Source organism: Balaenoptera acutorostrata, chromosome 11 (genome assembly GCF_949987535.1).
Source record: "Balaenoptera acutorostrata chromosome 11, mBalAcu1.1, whole genome shotgun sequence".
Taxonomy (NCBI): domain Eukaryota; kingdom Metazoa; phylum Chordata; class Mammalia; order Artiodactyla; family Balaenopteridae; genus Balaenoptera; species Balaenoptera acutorostrata.
Window position 1 is genome coordinate 65,002,724 of NC_080074.1, and position 23,422 is coordinate 65,026,145.

Genomic DNA, 23,422 nt, shown 5'->3' on the forward strand with positions numbered 1-23,422 from the left:
ATAGTTCCCCTTTCTATGTATGCCATTATTACTTGCTGTACCACTGTCCCAGTCTCTGAGGCTAGGTTAATCTTAGAGTTATTTTTGTTATATCTGTTTCCTTTAACTCTTGCACAAAGTTCCACCAATCCAGCAGTTCTTCCTTCACAGTTGAAGTTTGGGTTTTGGAGTCTGAACACTGAATTCTGCCTGGGCCATATGTTAGCTAGATGACCTTAGGCAAATTATTCAACCTCAATAAACCACAGTTGGCTTTTTTGTTTGTTTGTTTGTGTTTGTTTTTTAATGGAAATAGTCTGTCTCCAGGAGTGTTGTAAGAATTAGAGTTAGTAAGTGCCCGAAAAGTGATAGCTGCCATCATTATTTGTATATGACAATGCAATGGATTGGATCTTAAAATCCACTGGGCCTCTGGAAAAAATATTCAAGGATATTGTACATCCTTCTGGAAGAGTTTTTTTAGGTGTTGTACATGCCCTTTTCACTCTTAACAGGATTTCTAGGATTAAGGAAGTTGTCCTAAAGTCTGAGAATGGGACTGTCATCTGAGACAGAGTGGGTGAGTTGGGGGAGATATCACACATTTAATGCAAGCCCAGAAAGCCGAGATATTCATGATGGGAGAGTATTTCAAGCAGGCCCAAGGTAACTTTAAGTTTCTCTGAAATTCTTTTCAGAGAAACTTAAAGTTACCTCTGATGCTAAACTTAAAGTTATCTCTGATGCTAACCATTCTGGGAAGATACTTGCCACCACACTCTTACCGAAAGATCATTTGTGTGGGTTGCAGCTAGGTGAGTTCAGAGATTTTGCTGCCCGGTTTTCGACCTTGGCTAAAGGTGATGGTCTTAATCATTACTCATACTCGTAGTGGAAAGAAAATTGACTTTGGAATCAGACAGAATATGGATTTGAATTCCAGCTCTGCTACTTTATAGCTAAGTAATCATTGTAAGGTTATTTAATATCTCTGAACCTCGGTTTCTTCATCACAAATGTAAGCTAATAAAACCAGTCCTTTAAAGTGGTTATGAGGATTGAGACTTGTGCTTTGCGTAACTAGATGTTTTTAGTGTTTTAAAATGTTCCTTTCCTTCTAAGAGTCTGATTTTTAACCTTTCAGCTCCCTGCTGTGTATCACTAGGATTTTTCTTGCTGACATGTAGATCTCAACATGTGTAAAGCACAACTCCTCATTCCCCCTCATCTTCCTCTGTTTACTCTCTGTTAGTGGCATCAACAGCCTTCTAATGGTTCAAGTTCGATGATGCCACCTTTGATTCCTTCTCTCACCCTAAGTCCGTTTTATTCTAAGAACTCTCAATTCTTTCTTCCCACTTTTCCATTCCCACCTATGCTAATTTAAACCTTGATTACCTTTCACTTAGGCAGTTTTAGGATCTTCTTGACTACTAAATAAGACTCCAATCTTTTCCTGTCTTATCAAGTTACACACTGCTGCAGAATCAGCTTTTATTTTTTAAATAGTTTATTTATTTATTTTATTTATTTGGTTGTGCTCGGTCTTGGTTGGGGCAGGTGTGCTCCTTGGTTGGGGCAGGTGTGCTCCTTAGTTGCGGCTCGCTGGCTCCTTAGTTGCGGCACGTGTGCTACTTAGTTGTGGCCAGAGGGCTCCTCAGTTGCGGCAGGTGTGCTCCTTAGTTGCAGCTCGCTGGCTCCTTAGTTGCGGCATGCATATGGGATCTAGTTCCCTCACCAGGGATCGAACCGAGGCCCCCTACGTTGGGAGCACGGAGTCTTAACCACTGCGCCACCAGGGAAGTCCCAGGATCAGCTTTTAGAACATGGCTTTTTTTTTTTTTTTTTTTTTTTTTTTTTTTAATAAATTTATTTATTTATTTATTTTTGGCTGTGTTGGGTCTCCGTTTCTGTGCGAGGGCTTTCTCCAATTGCAGCGAGCGGGGGCCACTCTTCATTGCAGTGCGCGGGCCTCTCACTGTCGCGGCCTCTCCCCTTGCGGAGCACAGGCTCCAGACGCGCAGGCTCAGTAGTTGTGGCTCACGGGCCTAGTTGCTCGGCGGCATGTGGGATCTTCCCAGACCAGGGCTCGAACCCGTGTCCCCTGCACTGGCAGGCAGATTCTCAACCACTGCACCACCAGGGAAGCCCTAGAACATGGCTTTTATTACGTTACTTGCTTTTTCAGAAACTCCCATTGAGACTGGGTAATCCACTACAGAGCTCTTTTCTTACAGATGTGGATATTGAGGCTCAGGGAAATCTTTTTTTTCATTTGCCATAAAGGTCACGCATGTGCTGGGGAATGACACATGACAACTAGACCTCATCTCTGCTCACCCACAGACTAGTTCTTTCCGCTGTTGGAATATGGTCCAGATTCCTTAGCGTTGTTTTCTTTGTTGCTGTTGTTGTTGTTTTGGCCGTGCCGCTCGGCTTGTGGAATCTTAGTTCCCCAACCAGGGATTGAACCCGGGCCCATGGCAGTGAGAGCACTGAGTCCTAACCACTGGACCACCGGGGAATCCTATTAGCATGGTTTTCAAGGCTGTTCCCAGTATGTCCTCATTCTGTCTTTCCCTACTTTAACTTCTCTTGCATCTAGAGTCTAACTCCATTAAAGTATCTTTTGTTGTTTCAGCTCCCTAGCAGTGTAATGCTGTTCCCCCTATCTGAGATGCACTTTCCGCCTCCTGCCCTCACTTGATGAAATTCTGCCAGTTTTGTAAGTCCCTAGTCTTCCCTTCTCTCCCACCATGCCAGGAAATCAAGTCCTGTACTCCGAGAACATTCATTGCCTCTAACCACATTCTGTCTTGTGCTGTAAGTATTTGTGTGCGTTAGCAAGCCCGACAGATTATATACACAATTTGGAAGTAGTTACTCAGTAACCTGGTACCAGAGTCTATCAAAAATCATGTACTGATTCTCACCTTTGTATGTTTCACAGGGTGGCTAATCACATTGCTAAGACATAACAGTATGCTTCTGTGAAGATGTGGTCAGGGTGTGAGCCACCTCATTCCTTGAGTATAAAGTGTGCTTATCCTAGCCTTATACCAAGATAGTTGTTCTGACTTACCTTGGCTTTCTGGAGGAGAGTAATCAAAATCACAAAATTGGACTTGGGAATTAAAATCCTTTTTCTTTATCACATTCAGTCCCTCAAATAATTAATGCTTCTCCTTTTTTAATGAACAAGTATGAGAACATATATTCTGTATTTTGTTTTTTTTGATCCAGAATTGATCCCTTTAGAACTGACAACATTTATACCTGTACTTACATTGGAAGCATAATTGTACCAAATAATGTCTAAAGGTGTTGTTCGGTATTTCGTGGACTTGGCTTAAAGGGTCATTATTGTGGTTATACATAATTACGTTTAGCTGAATAAACAGCTGTGTCATTTTCTTGTTAGAGAAAGGCCTGGCAAGGTCTGGTAGGTCTGTCAGTTACAAACTGGAAAGCAGATAGACAAATGTCATATATTATTTGATACACGCAGGTTTATTTCAAAGAACATGTGTAGAATTAAGGTTATTTTATCCAGGGAGAAGAGATAATACAAAAAACTAACACTTATTGCTTACTTATTCTATGTCAGGGTCTTTTTTTTCTTTATCTTATTTATTCCTCATAAAGATACCATGAAGTAAGTACTGTTGTTATGGATGAGAAATCTAAGTTTTAGGGAAGGACACACAGCTTTAAGTAATGGGGCCAACACTCCCATTTAGTGCATGTGTCTCTTGACACCAGAGCTCCTTACCATAAGAGGGTTCAATGTTGTCTTACAACATGGGGATTTAAACAAACAAACAAAAACAACAAAACTAATGTTTTCAGACAAGGCTTTAGTGGGGAGAACAGGTAGTACAAATGGGAAAGTAGTGTGGTCTTTTTGGGTCACTTATCACTTACTTTGCATCACAGGACTTATAGTGTGAAATGGTAGCCCACGTTGCTTGGTTAAGCACATTGTGTGTTCTGCTGTTGTCAAGGCTGTTGGAAGCAGTGCCTGATGAACCATATATTCTACCAGATAAGTTATGCTCTGTGGTTGTCAGGAGAGCTGCAAGTAGCACTTTCATTTATATTGTTCAGTCTTCAAATAAGGAAACTATTGACTCATTTCTAATCTCACCTCCAACAAAGGTTGGAACTCCTTTGATAATTACTGGGGCAAAAACAAATAATCCAGTTAATGGATAGGGTCTAGGTGATGTCAAGGGCATGGCTTTATGTGTTCTTTGACTTGAAGCCAATACTACTATATTATACTTAAAATGTTCTTCATACTACTATAATATGCCTAGTATTTTAAGTATATTAGCTCCTCAAAACCCACATCAAAAACCCTGTAAGGGTAGGTATTCTCATTTTACAGTGAGGCAACTAAAACTGAAAAGGTTATATAATTTGTTCAAGGTTACAAAATTTTGATTTCATTTGAAGTCTACCTTGCCTTAAAGCCCATGCTCTTTGTATTATTCTATGCTGTATCCACAGCTCTCTCCCCAGCACCAAGTGGTCATTGCTACAGAACTTGGGGAGAGAGGGCAGCCAAAAAAACTTGGATGTAGGTAGAACCTAATTTGGACCTGACTCTACAGAGATGCCAATTGTACTTCCCCTGGGATGTAACTCAGAAGAGTGGGACATTTCACTCCAAATGTGACTTTGGAACAGGCTTAAGTTCAGGGAAAGGCCAATCACTGTTTGCACAGTGGGGTCAGTCATAAAATGATGGAAACTGAAAGGGACCTTAGAGATTACCTGATCTAACCTTCTCGTTTTACAGGAAACTACAACCCAAATTCAATCATCTGACCAAGGTTACAGTTTTTGAGAGAACCGGTAGAGGACTACAGTCTGCTGCTCCAGGGCTCTCTGCTCTCTCACTTAACACCACACTGCTGCCAGTCTTTGGATGCTGGAGAATCCTCTTCTGTGTCTGATATTCTGACTTTCTTTATCCCATAGGTATTTCAGTACCTGTAGACAAGATGGAATCAACTCCATTTACTAGACAGCAATGGACTTCACTATCATTGAGGGTTACGGCCAAAGAACTTTCTCTTGTCAACAAGAACAAGTCATCGGCTATTGTAGAAATATTCTCCAAGTAAGTGCTGATCCTGGTCCAAAAGGACCATCTGTCTTGAGCAAACATTACCACCTGTCAGGGAGATTGGTAAAGGAAGTACATGGTGTAAAATGGCTTTTCTGAGCACCTTCTGGATTTTAAGTACCATGCAAGGCTCTGTGGAGAAGGAAGATGATAATAATCAGGAGACACATTCTCTATATTTGAATTTTTGTTCAGTTGGGGAAAGAAAGAGTTATAAACACAAAAGATAATTATAAAACACATTAGTTATTAAGCAAAATGTCAGCAAGTCCAGAATGAACAGGAGTAAGGACTAGATATAAAATAAGAGAGCGAGAGTGACCACCATGGGCAGAAGCTAGTCAGGAAGGCTTTCTGGTTGAGATGAATTTTGAGGTAAGTTGTTTTTTTTTTTTAAATGATTCTTTTAAATTATTATTTATTTATTTATTTATTTTTGGCTGTGTTGGGTCTTTGTTTCTGTGCGAGGGCTTTCTCTAGTTGCGGCGAGCCAGGGGCCACTCTTCATCGTGGTGTGCGGGCCTCTCACTGTCGTGGCCTCTCTCGTCGCGGAGCACAAGCTCCAGACGCGCAGGCTCAGTAGTTGTGGCTCACGGGCCTAGTTGCTCCGCGGCATGTGGGATCCTCCCAGACCAGGGCTCGAACCCGTGTCCCCTGCATTGGCAGGCAGATTCTCAACCACTGCGTCACCAGGGAAGCCCTTGAGGTAAGTTTTTAGTTGAAGGGAGTATTAGGTGCACTCTATACCTGCATTGTCCAATAGGGTAGCCACTACATATGTGGCTGCTTAAATTTAAATTAATTAAAATTAAAAATATTTAAAATTCAGTTCATCAGCTGTACTAGCCACATTTCAAGTGCCAATAGCTACATGTAGCTGGTGGCTACCATACTGGACATCTCAGAGACATTTCACCATTGCATAAGGTTCTGTTGAACAGTGCAAACTATGTAGGCAGACTACAGCCTACTGGCTGCCTATTTTAGTAAATAAAGGTTTATTAGAATATAGCCATGTCCTTTTGTGTATTGTCCATGGCTGCTTTCGTGCAGCAGAGTTGCAGCAGCAGAGTTGCAATAGAGACCATATGGCTCTCAAAGTCTAAAATATTTACTATCTGGCTCTTTAAGAAAAAGTTTGCTGACCTCTGCTCTGGACCATGAGTTTTTTGGTATGAGGGCCCCTTTCCTGCGTATTTTATATCCCTAGTGTGTAGCATGGTGATTAGAACATAGTAGGCACTCAACAAATCTTGAGGGAATGGTATAAGTTAATAATATACCAGAGATGGTAAGCCCATTAACTTCACTCAAATAGAGATGCCATAGAGCTTAGGGCAGAGTTTACCTCACTAGTAGAATTTGTTAATTAATAGGAAGCTATGATACATTTAAGAGAAGAAAGATGGTAAAGATTTGAAGAAAGTGATTCTGTAGCTATATCTAGAATACAGCTAAATACCAGTAGGAAGTTTCTGTAATCTGCACTGTCACCTTTTCTTCAGTGACAAATCCATCAACCACCTGCTCTGTGGAAAACACTGCCCTTCCATCCTGTTGACCATGGTTATCACTTAAGGTGGCGTGGAGGTGGGGTGAGACCGCATAGCTCTTTTACCTTCTATGTTATGCTTTTTACATTGCTGTAATTTTTATGTCAAATGTATTATTCTTATCAAAAAAAGAAAATCAATAAAGCTATTTCAGAAAAAAGGGGTCAAGCTCTGGAAAGCTATTAAGACTTAATTCCTGACCTCAAGGAATGTAATACTATAGTTTAGTATAGTTTGTATAGTAGAGGAAGTCCCCAAACTTCCTTCATCTTAAGAATCACATAAGGGGCTTCCCTGGTGGCACAGTGGTTGAGAATTTGCCTGCTAATGCAGGGGACACGGGTTCGAGCCCTGGTCTGGAAGGATCCCACATGCCGCGGAGCAACTGGGCCCGTGAGCCACAACTACTGAGCCTGCGTGTCTGGAGCCTGTGCTCCGCAACAAGAGAGGCCGCGATAGTGAGAGGCCTGCGCACCGCAATGAAGGGTGGCCCCCGCTTGCCACATCTAGAGAAAGCCCTCGCTCAGAAATGAAGATCCAACACAGCCAAAAATGAATAAGTAAATTAAAAAAAAAAAAAAAAAGAATCACATGAGGTACCTGTTAATAATATGGTGTTCCAGGGAGTTCCCTGGTGGCCTAGTGGTTAGGATTCCGGGCTTTCACTGCCATGGCCCGGGTTCAATCCCTGGTTGGGGAACTGAGATCCCACCAGCCAAGTGGCATGGCCAAAAAAAAAAAAAAATGGTTGGGGGGAATAATATGGTGTTCCAGTTATTGCTATACAGGAAAAAAAATCTTCAAAATTTAGTGGCTTGCAATAATGACAATACTTATTTTACTGTGAACCTCCAATTTGGGCAGGGCTTGCCTCTGTTCCCCTCACCATCCCCGGTATCTCAGAACTGGGGGCCGTAGTCATCTAAAGGCTTACTCACAAGTCAGGCAGTTGATGCTGGCAGTCATCTGGGGTCTCAGCTGCGGCCACGATCAGAACACCTACATATGGCTTTTCCATGTGGATGCTTGGCTTGCTTGGCTGGGTTCCAAGGGCAAGCATCCAGAGAGGGAGGGAAGGAGGGAACAAAGAAGGAAGGGAGTCAGGGCCAGGGGTTGTGTAGCCTTTTATGACCTAGCCTCAGAAGTTATACAGTATCACTTTTTCCACATTCTCTTCATTAGGACCAAGTCACTAAAGCTGGCTCATATTCGGAGGGAGGGGAATTTGACGCTACCTTTTGGTGAGAGAAATGTCAGAGATTTGGGGGGACATGTTTTAAAACCATCCTAAATGGCTTCTTAGGCTCCTCCCTTAAAGATTCTGATTCAATGTATCTGGGATGGGACCCAGGAGTTTGTGTTTTTAACAAGTATCCTAGTGATTTTTACCTTCAGGGAAGTTTAAGAAGCACTGGTAATGGAAGAGAGGGACTTATGAACTCAAAGCCGTGAACTTGAACGTAAAGCAGAACAAATAAGGTTTATTTGTTCAAGTAAAGGTTCAAGTAAAGGCTTGTGGAAGCTGAACATGAATAAAAGGAATAGGAAAGCAAGGAGTCAGTCGAGCATGGAGAAATACAGAAGGGAGAAAGGACTGGAACAGTTCAGTTAGGGCCAGATGCTGGAAGACCTTGAGTGCCATGCTAAGTTTAGGATTTAGTTAGATAAACAACAGAAACAATGGAAAGTTTTTATGATCAGGCTTGTATTTAGTGCCCTTTTTTTTTTTTTTTTTTTTTTTTTTTTGGCTGCAGCATGCAGGATCTTAGCTCCCTGACCAGGGATCAAACCAGTGTCCCCTGCAATGGAAGTGTGGAGTCTTAACCACTGCACCGCTAGGGAAGTCTCTATCAGGCTTGTATTTAGAAAGATGCTTCTGGAAACAATGTAAAAGGTATATTGGAAAGGTGACAGATTGATAGCATGGAAACAAATTCTGAGGCTCTCTTGAGAACCCAAGTGAAAGCTATTGAGGGTGGGGGGCAGGAGGAGTGGAAATGAAGGGAAGGATTTGAGACAGTTTTGAGTTGTGATTAATGGGACTTGGAAACTCCCTGTTCTGCAGAGAAACTTCTCCACATTCTTACCCTTTTCACCCTCCCTAGCCCCACCTCTCTTTCACTGAACTTGGCTTTCCCTCGCCAGGCATTCTGTTTCTGAGTAGTGCCTGCTCTTTCTGCACATGCTTCCCTGAAATATTCTGGGGCCAGGAGTCAGGGGTGCTACATCTCCGCTGCTGTTTCCCATCCATTGTTTTTTTTTTGCCTTGTTCTGAGGTTGTAAACCTGTGCTTTGAGCTCACATCTAATCATAGTATTCTTATGCTCCCCTTCAGGACAGTGGTGTGCCAAGCTCCTTGCCTTCACTGGGGACGCTAGCTTCCAGCTTCATTTTCTCCTCAGTGTTTCTCAATGGGGGTGCTATTAGCATTTTGGATTAGGCGGCTCTTCCTTGTGCAGGATGTTCATCTTCTTGCCTTCCTCCAAATGCTAGTAGTACCCCATGATATTGTGGCAACCAAAAAAAAGTGGGGGAGAGACCCCAATAAGATTCTCACACATTTCCAAATGTCCCGGCCAGTAGTGCCCCCAATGTAGAATCACTGGCCCACATAAATGACCTGTCTGATACTTTGGACTCATCATTTCTTATTTATTTATTTATTTATTGGCCACGCCACACGGCTTGCGGGATCTTAGTTTCCCGATCAGGGACTGAACTCAGGCCCTGGCAGTAAAAGCACTGAGTCCTAATCACTGGACCCCCAAGGAATTCCCATGGACTCATCATTTCTTGATCTTCCCTACTTCTTCAACCTGCACATTGTCTCCCATGCCCCTGCATCTAGTCCCAACCTTTTCATCACCCAGAATCCACTCTGAAATGTGCATCTGGAAAACCTACTCTCTGATTAGAGCCTCCTTTTCTACTTGTTCCACTTTCTTATTCCCACTGACCCTGCTCTTTGGCCAAACCGGGACACCCAGGCCATGGATGTCAGTCCCCTTCCTGGCTTCACTTCCTTCCCTGCCTAACTCGTTCAGTCACTTCAGTGAAACTCTCACCCCTTCCTCAGTTCCCATCCCACTGTTTTATTCTGTCATTGTCCATTCCAGCCAATTCTCAAGATAGAGGATTTGGGTCCTATAGTAGCACTGATGAGAGGAAGTTGGAAAAAGCTGCTTATTTTAGGGGCTTCTTAATCTTGCAGGGAGAAGGTGCAAAGGGACCTTAAGAGGCCACCTTCTCATAGAACAGTAGGGTGACTGTCTTTTCTCCACAAAGGTTATAAAGGCAAATGGCAGTTATGCAAAACTGTAAATCCTGAAGCCATTAATCCAAATCAATATGCCAGCTACGCTAGACTCTTGATGGAAATCGATACTATTTCTAATCCTAATAAAAACTATATGAGGAAAAAAAAAAAAAAACTATATGAGGGAGGGACTTCCCTGGTGGTCCAGTGGTTAAGACTCCGCACTTCCACTGCAGGAGCCTCGGGTTCAATCCCTGGTTGGGGAACTAAGATCCCGCATGCTGCATGGTATGGCCAACAAAACAAAACAAAAAAACTATGTGAGGAAGGGACATTATCCCTGTCTTATAGTTGAGAACACTGAGGAGTAGAGAGTAACCTGCCCAAGTTAATATTTTGATTTTTTTCTGTCTAGTATTTTTCTTCTGATGCATAGGTCCTACTATTGAACTGGTTTTGAAGGATGAATAGAATTTTATTTGGTAGGCCGGGACCATGGTGGTGACATTGCAGAGGAAGGGGAGTGATAGGAGGTAAGACACAGAAATGGGACAGGACATGATGTGCACTTAAGACAGTGAAAACCAGAGAATCAGCCTGGATTCCTTCTCCAGGTTTCATACTTGGTGGAGACGTATTGCCGACACGGCTTAAGGCTTTGAGGATTCACACACAGTAGGTTCCCAAAGCAGATTGCAGGACTGTTTTCCACAAAACGTACATTAATTTTGACTTCTAACACAACTGACCTGATTTTCTCTTATTTTGAAACGATCTCTATTATGGGGTTTGGAATTAATAAATCCTATATAAGCCTAGTTAAGAGACTGTAGGAAACCTCGGGAGGTTTGTGACCGGAGACTAATATAAAAATGGTATCTGGAGGAAGCTTAATCTGGCTGCTGTTTGTAAGATTAGCTGGTCTTTACTTTCTAACTGTTGATAATGTTTTACATGGATATATCCATAAGAGTGGTTTTTCTAGCATCACAGCTTGTGTCTTATGAGTGCTTTATAACTCCAGACTTATTTCTTTTACTAAACCTCTATACTATATAAAGCATTACATTTGAGTAGGGAGGATGCTCTTGAATGGTCAGTTTGAACAGCTAGCTTTGGTTTCCCTCACAAATGACTGCAGCATAGTATAATCCTTTGCTGGATTAAAATTTGACTCTTTTGGTAGAATTCGGTTTCTTTGCAGAAGGTTCCTCTTTGACTCATGTATTTTTAGAGTTGAAGGGAATCTAGCCCAGTGCTTTTCAAACTATCTTAATTGAGTTCTTCAGAGGAACCTCAGGGGCCAGTTCTGGGAAGACGGGAAGATCTAAAGGGCTGAGCCTGTGACCTTCCACCCCAGCGGTCCTGCTTTGATCCCTTTTATATGTGAGGTTCTAAGTTATCATTTGAAAAGAGGATTCTCCAACAAAAAAGAACTACTGATCTGGCTAACCTTTGTCCCATTCCTCTGACAAATAAGGAACTTGTGGTCCAGCAATTATGACTAAAGATCACATCCCAAGATAGTGGCAGAGCTTAATCCAGGACATTTAATTCCTCCACCACCCGTGCCTGCCCTCCTGTCACTGCTCCTCCCACTCTTGTTATAACTTTACCCATTCCATAGTCCCAAGAAAGAACAGGGTTTATATTTAGTTTTCTGTGACCAGTTTCCCTTCATTAAGAAAAAATTTGACCCTCAGATCTCCCTGGTTAACTTCTTTGCTTCTCTGTAACATTTTGGTGGTGAAATTATTCCAGAAGAAAATACATTTCCTAAAACTTGGGAGTTTCTTTTTTCCTTTTTTGGCTCAGTGAGACCTTTGCTCTATTTGAAGGCATACAAGCAAGAGTCATGGCTCAGGAACTCTGTTTTCTGGTCTTAGAAAAGGTTGAGACACTGTTATTACTCCCCAGATAATTTTAGCATCCTCCATCAGCTGCCTGCCTCACAGCTGAGCATTAAGGAGCAGTTGCAAGATTAAATTCTTTGTGTGAAGAGGAGACTGGAGGACAAGAAAATCTGGGAAGGGAAGAGGGATAAGATTTTAACTATAGAAATCTCATGGCAAATATTTTTTCCCTCAGATTTGGATCTTTAAAATGTCTTCACTTCTCCCCCTATCCAGTGACCTTCACATTTTTTGTCAGAATAATGCTAGTTGCTCCGAGCGTCTTTGAGGAAAGTCTAAGGCCTGAATCCTGATCTAACACTTAATTCGGAAGTATTGTACCTCAGCGTCTCTTAGCATTCTGAGAGTCAGAATGTAAAAGTACCAAGGACCTAACTTGGAAGAAAGCAGTGGCGTGGAACCTTTCCACAGTATCTACTATTTAGCAAGTACTTCATTACAAATAAAGGGTGGTGATATTTGAGTGGGAGTTTCAAAACAATTCAAGACAACCATCAGTGTATACACCTGTATCTTACAGATAGATGCCTCAGTGCTAAAAGGATAGGACTGAAGATGGAAACTATTTTGATCTTTCTTTAAATATACGTTTCTGTTAAGACAGTAAAGGGAAGGGAACCTCTGAGCTTATTTATCCAACTAATCACAGTGTAAATTGTTCTCCTTGCCTTGGAGAACAATTGGCTAAGAATAAACCTGTCTGCTGATTGGCTCCAGCTTTCATATACTGTATTATTGCTGTAATATACTGTAGATGATTACCCAACGGGTGTGGAAACATAAGTTCAAGGCCAGTCCTAAGTTTCTTTCTAGCCATAATCCACTGTGTTTCTGCATTTCCATTTTTAGGGACTCTTAGATACAGTAGTACAAGTGGGGAAAAAAATATATGTACAGGGCCATTCACCAAAGCACTATTTGTAATGATGGATAACTGGAAATAATCCAAATGCCCATTAAAAGGACTATGGGTTAATAAATTGTATTTATAACGGAAGAGGATTGCCAGGGTTACCAAAGACTTCTATGTTGCTGAATCAAGGAGATGTTTGTTAGCCTTTGTCTTAGATGACCCCTTGCCGCTTCTTCCCACATTTTTTTCTTCTCTTGGCTTCTCTGGGAGTCTCTTGGTTTTCCTGTTACCTCCATCTGTTCCTTCTCATTCTCTGTTATCACCTCTTCTTCATGTTCTGACTGCTAAATGTTAGAGTCTCCAGGACTGAGTTCTGGGCTTTTTCTTGCACTACGCACTCTTCATAGATGATATCATATACTTTCATGGCTTTAGTGTCATCTGTGGACAGACAAGTCCTAAATTTATATTGTTAGCTCAGATCTCTCTTTCGAGCTCTGATTAGGCAGTGTATCTAATCACTGCCACCACCAAGTGGATGCTTTAGTTAACACGGCTAACGCTGAACTCTTCGTCTTCCCCATCCCCAACTTTGCTCCTCCTTCCATTGACTCATCTGCTGGAAACCTGGGAGTCATTCTTGACCTTGTCTTCCTCATTACCAATCCTGTTGATTCTGAAATATACCTCAAATCTATTCATTTTATCTCTAGTGCCACCACCCTGGACCAAGCCAGCATCTTCTCTCACTATTGCTGCCTCCATTCTCAGCCCCCTCCAGTCCATTCTCCACACAGCATCCACTGCTCTTTTAAAAACATGGCTTGGGTCAGTGACCATTCATTGTACCTAAGATTACGTTCAAAATCCTTAGCATAGGGGCTTCCCTGGTGGCGCAGTGGTTGAGAGTCTGCCTACCGGTGCAGAGGACACGGGTTCGAGCCCTGGTCTGGGAAGATCCCACATGCCGCGGAGCACCTGGGCCCGTGAGCCACAATTGCTGAACCTGCGCGTCTGGAGCCTGTGCTCCGAAACAGGAGAGGCCGCGATAGTGAGAGGCCCGCGCACCACGATGAAGAGTGGCCCCCGCTTGCCACAACTGGAGAGGGCCCTCGCACAGAAATGGAGACCCAACACAGCCATAAATAAATAAATTTAAAAAAAAAATTTAGGCATAGACCCAGCTATACACACCTTGCCACCATAAAAAATCTCAGAGTTTCATTGAAAAGAAAGAAAAGGGGAATGTCTCTTGGAATAATAAACATATTATTTAAAAAAAAAAAATCCTTAGCATAGCCTGCAAAGCCCTTGCCTCCCAGCATCATCTCCTGACCTCTGCCTTTATCGCAGAGTGCTTCAGCAACATTGGAGTTCTTTGTACATCTGATACACATGAGACACTGTCTTGCCTTGGGGACTTTGTGTGTGCTCTTCTTCTGTGCCTGGAATGCTTTTCTTGCTTCGTTTTGCTTGGTTGACTCCTTCTGATCAAACTTCAGATCTCAGCCTAAAGGTCACTTCCTCAGCAAGGCTTTCCTTCACACACACACGCACGCACACGTGCACGCCCGCGCACACACGCACATATACACACCCCACCCACCACCTTCTCAATTTGGTTCCTTTGTTAGGTTGTTGAATAATACTCTGTCCTTTTTCTTTGAAGAATTTACACTATATATGTGTGTATGTATGTGTATATGTATATATTTGTGTGTGTGTGTCTGTGTGCATGTACGTGTTTAATATTTAAGCTATAGGCTGCCTGAGAGCAGGAACTATGTCTCTTTTGGTTATTTCTTTCACTACTTTTTCTCTAGTGCTTAGAACATATTTCTTTTTTTTTTTTTGGCCTTGCGGCACGGCTTGTGAGATCTTAGTTCCCCAACCAGGGATCAAACCTGGGCCCACGGGCAATGAAAGGGCCAAGTCCTAACCACTGGACCACCCGAGAGTTCCCTAGAACATACTTCTTTTTCTTTTTTTTTTTTTAATTAACACTGATACTTTTTTTTAAATTAATTAATTTATTTATTTATTTATTTTTGGCTGTGTTGGGTCTTTGTTTCTGTGCGAGGGCTTTCTCTATTTGTGGCAAGCGGGGGCCACTCTTCATCACAGTGCGCGGGCCTCTCACTGTCGCGGCCTCTCTTGTTTCGGGACACAGACTCCAGATGCGCAGGCTCAGTAGTTGTGGCTCACGGGCCTAGTTGCTCCGCGGCATGTGGGATCCTCCTAGACCAGGCCTCGAACCCGTGTCCCCTGCATTAGCAGGCAGATTCCCAACCACTGCGCCACCAGGGAAGCCCCTAGAACATACCTCTTGAGCAATATTTGTTATTTTTTTAAAATTTTGTATATTTTGGATGTTAATCCCTTATCAGATATATGATTTGCAAATATTTTCTGCCATTGCATGGGTTGCCTTTTCACTCTGTTGATGGTGTCCTTTGGTTCACAGATTTTGCTGAAGTCCAATTTATCTATTTTTTCTTTTGTTGCCTGTGCTTTGGGTGTCATTTCAAGAAATCATTGCCAAATTCAATATCATAAGGCTTTGCCCTTGTTTTCTTCTAAGAGTTTTATAGTTTTAACTTTTATACTTAGGTCTTTTTTTTGCATGGGGATATCTAGTTTTTCCAACATCATTTATTGAAAAGACTATCTTTTCCCCATTAGATGGTCTTGGCATCCTTGTTGAAATCCTTTGGCCATATATGTGAGGGTTTATTTCTGGGCTCTCTATTCTATTCCGTTGATCTACATGTCTATCTTTATGCCAGTATCACACTGGGTTGTTTTTTTTTTTTAATTTTGGTAATATGTACATATCATATAATATACCATTTTAACCATTTTTAAGTATACATTTCAGTGACATTAAGTACATTCACATTGTTGTGCAACCATTACCACTGTGCTTTTGTTCTTTATATAGTTGCATAGTATTCTACTGCGTGAATACATTATAATTTATTTAGCAGTCCTCTGTTAATGGACATTCAGGTTGTTTTCAGTCATTTGCTATCACATTTAATGCTATGACAAATAATCTAATGTAAAAGTCATTTTTGCTTGTGTGAGTATACCTATAAGATAAAATTGGCGGGCTTCCCTGGTGGCGCAGTGGTTGAGAATCTGCCTGCTAATGCAGGGGACACGGGTTCGAGCCCTGGTCTGGGAAGATCCCACATGCCACGGAGCAGCTGGGCCCGTGAGCCACAATTGCTGAGCCTGCGCGTCTGGAGCCTGTGCCCCGTGACGGGAGGGGCCGCGATAGAGAAAGGCCCGCGCACCGCGATGAAGAGCGGTCCCCGCACCGCGATGAAGAGTGGCCCCCGCTTGCCGCAACTGGAGAAAGCCCTCGCACGAACCGAAGACCCAACACAGCCAAAAATAATAAATAAATAAATAAATAAATAAATAAGAAAATCCTTTAAAAAAAAAAAAAAAAAAAAGATAAAATTGGCGAATCGTAACATTTGTGCTTTTGTAATTTTGTAATTCTTGTAAATTGACAAAATGCCTTCCATAGAGGTTTTATTAATTTACCCTCAGTATGTTAGTTTTTTTTTTTTAAAGCTTTTTCTACTTGATGGATAAAAAATGTTCTTAGTGTTGTTTGAATTTTTATTTTGTGGCTGAACATTCTTATTTTTATTTAAGAGTCATTTGATATTTTCTGTGAACTGTATGTTTATGGTCATGCCCATTTTTCTATTAAGTTGTTTACCAGTTTCTTATTGATTTGTAAGAGTTCTTTGTATTTTAGGGAAATCAGCCTTTTGTCTGTAATGTAAGTTTCAAATATCTTTCTAGCTTGTCATTTGATTTATAGCAGTTCTAATCCCATTTTCTTCCATAACCTGTGGTCAATGAAATCCCAGAAAATTTTGGAAGTCCTTTCACCCTACCCTATAAGAAAGTTCTGCTCAGTTTCAGAGTATTACCCAGTCTGGTGAATGAGACACTGATATCTGATTACTGTTAAAATTTAAACAATAATAAGACTGGAAGAGACGTTAGAAATCCTCTCAAATACACTTAATTTCGTCAATGAGGCCCAAGTAAATGAAGTGATATAACCCAGGTTACATAGCAGGTAAGCAATAGTGCCAGACCTAGGACTTTCCTCTGGCTTCCATTTTGGATGAGGTTGTTCTATTTAACACACACAATAAGGAAGTTCTGAGCTTGTGAAGGTTTTTATGAGTTGAACGTTGGTTTTGGTAGAGGAATGGGCCCTTTCCCATACTGCTCTTTACCTTTTTGTCTCATCTCCTTTTCCTTGCCCAAATGCCTTGTGAATTCTGAAATTCTACCTTAAGGCAGGAACAAATGGCCCATTGAATGTGCCCTTTTCTAGGGTTGGGTTGGTGAGTTCTAGGCATGCAGGCACGCGGTGGGGATTCTCCATGTGATGGTGCTGCCTTCAGTGCTTGACTCAGAGGCTCTGAGGAAGCCAGGTTAAGATGGTTCTTAGTGGTTTGGAGATTTGCTGTAACCTGGACCTCCCAAGCCTTCTTTGTCTTCAAATGCAGAAAACCTGATTCCCCCCTGAAAAGCCCTGGGACTTCAGTTGTTTCTCAGGGATCTTCTGAGCAAGTAATAAAAATTATAAAATAAAATGATGAAAGTAATAATAAAATTAAAATAATAAAATTATATAAGCCTGTTTATCAACTCTAAGATGCCACTGACTGTAGGCTGGGCCATTATTTTATGCACCACTAAGGAAAAAATACTGCTAATTAAAAGGACCAATGCTTGCTTAGCACAGAAACTTTTCTCACGTATCACTCTTACGCATAAGTTATAAAAAGTAAAACAATTTTTCTTTAAATGGCAAATCGTAGTGTAATCTCTCTAAAGACATTTAAGTGGCATTTAAAACATGTATAGTATCATCAAATACATTTAACTGAGCAAAAGCAACACTACCAACAGCATAGACTAAGTTCACACACATACAGGCAGTGTGACTACCTCTTGATCATTTGGCCGACAGGAATTGTAAGATTTCAGAGGCTTGAATGAGGGGGAAATGTGCAACCTAGGATTAACGCAATGCTATATCCTTTGACTAATTCCAAAGCATTTTTATGCATGTGATCTTGTTTAATCTTCCCAGCTTTATAGTACATCATTTTCTAGATAAAGAAACTGAGGCTTAGAGAGGTTGACTTGCCTGAGATCACAGTGAATAAGTGATGAAACTGGGACTTTAAAACCCCAGGCTTGCGACTTCCCTGGTGGTCCAATGGTTAAGACTCTGCGCTGCCAATGCAGGGGGCCCGGGTTCGATCCCTGGTCAGGGAACTAGATCCCTCATGCCGCAACTAAAGATCTTGCAGGCCCCAACTAAGACCCGGAGCAGCCAAATAAATAAATAAGTATTAAAAAACAGAAAAAAGCCCCAGGCTTTCTGTTCTATCCAGTTGTTTACTAGCATTTGACCTCATTGTCTTGGGTCTTTCTCTTAGAGCAGATGACTGCAACAGTGCAGGAAGTGAGGGCTGCTCTGATTCTCTGCTTCTTCTGATAGAGTTGATTAAAGATAATCCCTGGCAGAGATAGGTGTGCAGAAGTGGTTTTCTTAAAGTCTGAAAGAGTAAAAATATAAGTCTAATTTGAGGACATTCTCTTTTTTCCCCCGTCTTCTCTGAAGGTACCAGAAAGCAGCTGAAGAAGCAAACATGGAAAAGAGGAGAAGTGTAAGTATTTGGAAGCCCCGGGACATGTGGAACTTCGCAGGCAGAGCCCACGTGGCTCAGCCACCTGCAGCCTCTATGGGGCGTGGGCTCCGAGTCAGCTGAGCCGGGCATTTGTGCCAGCTGGTCTGACTGGTGAATCATTTGCTCAGGAGAACTTGGCTCAGGTGCAGAGAATCTTATTTTTTTCCCTGAGGTTCTCCTTTTGAGCCACTTTTTCTTTCCTGAGTTAAGGATGGAAAGCCAAGTACTTTGCTTGTGGTTATAAAATGGCTTACTGCTTCTGCTCAAATTAGGCTACAGGGCTTCCCAGGCTGTTTCCTTTTTTCCAAATCAAACAACCAGAATGTTTCTCTGCATTTAAATGGTAGCAGCTGTGCAGCTGTTGTCATCCCCCTGGGTTCTTTGTTTAAATCAAACTTCTTGACCCAGTCTAGTTAGCAAGTTTCTTAGCTGCAGGATCCACCAAAGGTGAAAACCTCAGAACCAGCTCTGAGCTCATACCCATTTGTACTCTCCCGCTGGCTAACTTCCAGCTGGGCTGGATAGTGTTTTTCTTTTGAGATCTTACTTGATTTAATGGTATGAGGGAAAAAAACCTCACATATTTGGGCAAGAATTCTTTAATTTGGCTGGCATTACGAAAACATCCTCCTGGCAGCTTTCAGTACCTAACCTATTTAAATTAGAACATAACATGCCCCTGTCACTTTGTTTTCTCTAAGGAGGCAATGCTGACAGGTCTTTGACTTAATTTTCCTGTAATTCGAGAATGGATCCCCTCTGGTGCACTGTAAGAAAACTTACCATCATTTCACTCAACTGCTGTTTTCTTTTCTTTCCTCCTTCTCTCTCTTGCGTGTTATTTTTCCCCTTTCTCTTTTCTTCCTTCTTTTTTTCCTTTCATTTATTCAATTAGCAAGTATTCGTAGAGCACCCACTATATGCCAAGCACTGCTTTAGGCACTAATACAGGCTACATCTCTACCACCATGGAGTTTATATTCTGGTGGGAGAGGCAGACAATAAAGATGTGTCAGGTATGAAACAACATGAAGCAGGTAAGAAGGATGAGTATAGAGGTCAAGGAGAGATTTGAGCAGAGATCTGAGGACATGAGCTAGGGAGAAAAATAATTCAGGCAGAAGATAAGAACACATGCAAATGCCTTGAGGCAAGAACATTCTAAGTGTGTTTGAGGAATAGGAAGAGAAATGTCATGTAGGGCCATTGTAAGGACCTGAACCTTAACTGTGATCGAATGGGGGCCTTTGGAGGGTTTGTGTGCAAAGGAGTAATGTGATCTGACTAAAATTTTTAAAAGAGGAGGAAGAGACTAGAGGAACAATGGCAGAAGCATGAAGACAAATTACGAGACAATTGCAGTGATTTAGGCAAAAGATGATTATGGATCGGACTGGAATAGTAGCTGTATAGGTGATGAGAAGTGGCAGGATTTATAGTGAAGGTAGAGAAAAAGAATGGCAACAATGCTTTTGGCCCAAACACCAGGAAAAATGCCATTGAGATGGGGAAGATGGCAGTAAAAGCAGGTTTAGAGAAGGGGAAATATTTATTAGAAGCTCAATTTTGGACATGTTAAATGTAAAATTCTTTATTAAGATATACAAGTGGAGAGGTCAAATAGGAACCTGGATGTACAAATCTGGAATTGGAAGAGATCCAGGCTGGAGGTGAGATGTGTGTGTATCAAAGTATCAGTGGTTTGTAAAGACAAGAGATGCGTGAGATCACCTGGGGAGTGAGTACAGCTAGAAAAGAGGTCTGAGTACTGAGCTCAGGGGCACCTTGTTGCTTAAAGGTTGGAGATTGAAGGAGGAACCAGCCAAGGAGACTGAGAGGGAGCAGCTGGTGAGATAGCAGTGGAAATAAGAGAATGGAGTGCCAGATGTCCAGTGAAGAAAGTGTTTCTAAAAGACATGTTATCAACAGAGTCAAACACACAGATAGGCTGAGAACCGACCATCAGATTTGGCAATATGAAGGTCATTGGTCACTTTGTGCTATTTGGGAGTGATGGGATAAAGGCCTGATTGGACTAGGTTCAAGACAGTAGGATGACAAAAGTTGATACCACAAGTATGGATGAACATTTATGGAGCATCTTTTATGTGCCAGGTGCTGAAGGCACAAAGAGGAATAAGATGTGGTCCCTGCCTTCAAGGAACTGCTTAGAGTTTGGAAAGTAGAATTTATAATCCCAGTGGTATAAATACCATATTAAAGAAATATTCGGGCTTCCCTGGTGGCGCAGTGGTTGAGAATCTGCCTGCCAATGCAGGGGACACGGGTTCGAGCCCTGGTCTGGGAAGATCCCACATGCCGCGGAGCAACTAAGCCCGTGAGCCACGAGTACTGAGCCTGCGCGTCTGGAGCCTGTGCCCCGCAGCGGGAGGGGCCGCGATAGTGAAAGGCCCGCGCACCGCGATGAAGAGCGGTCCCCGCGCCGCGATGAAGAGTGGCCCCCACTTGCCGCAGCTAGAGAAAGCCCTCGCACGAACCGAAGACCCAGCACAGCCAAAAATAAAATAAATAAATAAATAAAAAAATAAAAAATAAAAAATAATAAATAAATAAATAAAATATATTTAAAGAAATATTCAAGGTGCTGGGGCAGAATTTAGGGGGGACTCATAACCTGGGCTATGACATGTCAAGGAAGACTTCCCAGAAGAAGTAGTGCCTGACTGAGCCTGAAGGATGACTAGGAATTAGCTAAGCAAAGCGGGCAAAGGAGTGGCAGAGGAAGCAGCACGTGCACAGCATGGAGGCATAAGAGAACAGGCACATTGGACAGTTGAAAAGATAATTGTCCCATTCACCAAGATGGAGAATTCAGGAAAAGAAACAGATTAAAGAGTGAGGAGTGAACGGAGGAGAGGCGAGACTTCAGCTTTAGACAAGGATGAATTTAAGATGTCTATAGGATTTCCAGGTAGAACTGAGACGTAAGGAGAGATATCTGGCTAGAGTTAATAGGGCATGAATCATCAACAGACAGCTGGTGGGTGAAACCAGAAGGAGGACATCATCTATAGAAAAATACATAAAGTGAGTAAAGAAGGTAACCTAAGGCAGAACCTTGAGAGACCCCACCAATCCTCAGGGAGGGACTGAGGAAGAGAAACCTATAAAAAAACAAAACAAAACTGAAGAGTGGCCAGAGAAATGGGAAGAAATCTAGGAAAAAGGGATGTCACAGAAACCATGGAAGGAAGGAATTCTGTTAAAGGGGGGAGTGGTCAGTAACACCAGATGCTATAGAGAGATAAATAAAATAAAGCAGAAGTGCCGGGGCTTCCCTGGTGGTGCAGTGGTTGGGAGTCTGCCTGCCAATGCAGGGGACGTGGGTTCGAGCCCTGGTCTGGGAAGATCCCACATGCCGCGGAGCAACTGGGCCCGTGAGCCACAATTACTGAGCCTGCGCATCTGGAGCCTGTGCTCCGCAACAAGAGAGGCCGCGATGGTGAGAGGCCCGCGCACCGCGATGAAGAGTGGCCCCCGCTTGCCGCAACTAGAGAAGGCCCTCGCACAGAAGCGAAGACCCAACACAGCCAAAAATAAATAAATTTAAAAAAAAAACAAAAAACAGAAGTGCCCTTTGCAGTTGGCAGTTAAAAGGTAAAAGGGTATGAACAGGTAAATAAAGAAGAAACAATAAATATACAAAAAATACTTAGCCTCGCTAATAATCAAATATAAAGCAACTGTGGGATATAAATTGTAACCTAAACAGTTGGCAGATTTTTTTGATCAATAATATTTGGCATGTGAGGAATATTCTTATCCACTGTTAGTGAAAAGTCAATTAGGCAATGCCTATTAAAATATTAAATGTGTTTAGTACGCATTGATCCTGCAATTCTACTTCTAGGACTGATAATTGAGAAAAACTTACCAGTGAAATAAAATAAAAGTAAAAGGATATTTATTGCAGGATTCTTTGTAGTACTTAAACATTTGAAATAATGCAAATATCCATCAGTGGGGTAGTAGTAAATTATGGTACCTACATCCATCATAGTAATATATATAATTTTTTTTAATTGATTAATTTATTTTATTTTTGTTTGTGTTGGGTCTTCGTTGCTGTGCACAGGCTTTCTCTAGTTGCGGTGAGCGGGGGCTACTCTTTGTTGCGGCACACAGGCTTCTCATTGCGGTGGCTTCTCTTGTTGCGGAGCGTGGGCTCTAGCCGTGTGGGCTCAGTAGTTGCAGCATGCGGGCTCAGTAGTTGTGGCTAGCGAGCTGTAGAGCACAGGTTCAGTACTTGTGGCACACGGGCTTAGTTGCTCCAATGGCATGTGGGATCTTCCCGGACCAGGGCTTGAATCCTTGTCCCCTGCATTGGCAGGTGGGTTCTTAACCACTGTGCCACCAGGGAAGTCCTCATATATGTTATATATGATATTATACTATGTGGTTAAGATTTTGTGTAACATGGAAGGGTCTCAAAAGCACATTAATGATTAAAGCAAGGTGCAGAATAGTAACTATAGTGTGATTTTGTAGAAAAACATTACAGATAGTGTATAAAAATAAGGAAAAAATTGAGAGCATGTGCACCAAACTGTTGGCAGTGGATATCTTGGTTGGGAGGAGTGGGGGAGTCAAATAGGAAAATTAAAGCATATATTCAAGGCAAATATACATTCCTATCTTGACTATGACTTCCCCCCCAATAAGTTTTGGGTTTTTTTAATAAATTTATTTATTTTATTTTTGGCTGCGTCGGGTCTTCATTGCTGCGCGCAGGCTTTCTCTAGTTGCGGCAAGTGGGGGCCCCTCTTCGTTGCGGTGCGCGGGCTTCTCATTGTGGTTGGTGGCTCCTCTTGTTGCGGAGCACGGGCTCTAGGCACACGGGCTTCAGTAGTTGCAGCATGCTGGCTCAGTAGCTGTGGCTTGCGGGCTCTAGAGCACAGGCTCAGTAGTTGTGGCGCACAGGCTTAGTTGCTCTGCGGCATGTGGGATCTTCCTGGACCAGGGCTCGAACCTGTGT

General features: G+C 42.3%; 1 protein-coding gene and 1 non-coding gene across 4 annotated transcripts in view; both read left to right on the top strand.

The window, feature by feature from the left end:
• The window catches only part of LIMA1 (LIM domain and actin binding 1), an 88,146-nt gene that overhangs the window by 25,589 nt on the left and 39,135 nt on the right, over nucleotides 1-23,422 (top strand). For all 3 annotated transcript variants that reach the window (XM_028165827.2, XM_007179344.2, XM_007179345.2), the window contains 2 exons: nucleotides 4,966-5,107; nucleotides 18,360-18,405. In XM_028165827.2, the coding sequence (XP_028021628.2) occupies nucleotides 4,989-5,107; nucleotides 18,360-18,405 (165 nt within the window). In that variant the 5' untranslated portion in view covers nucleotides 4,966-4,988. The remainder of the gene's footprint in view (nucleotides 1-4,965; nucleotides 5,108-18,359; nucleotides 18,406-23,422) is intronic.
• Nucleotides 17,938-18,010, top strand: TRNAG-GCC (transfer RNA glycine (anticodon GCC)). Its single transcript has one exon. It is a non-coding gene; the product is annotated as a tRNA-Gly (tRNA).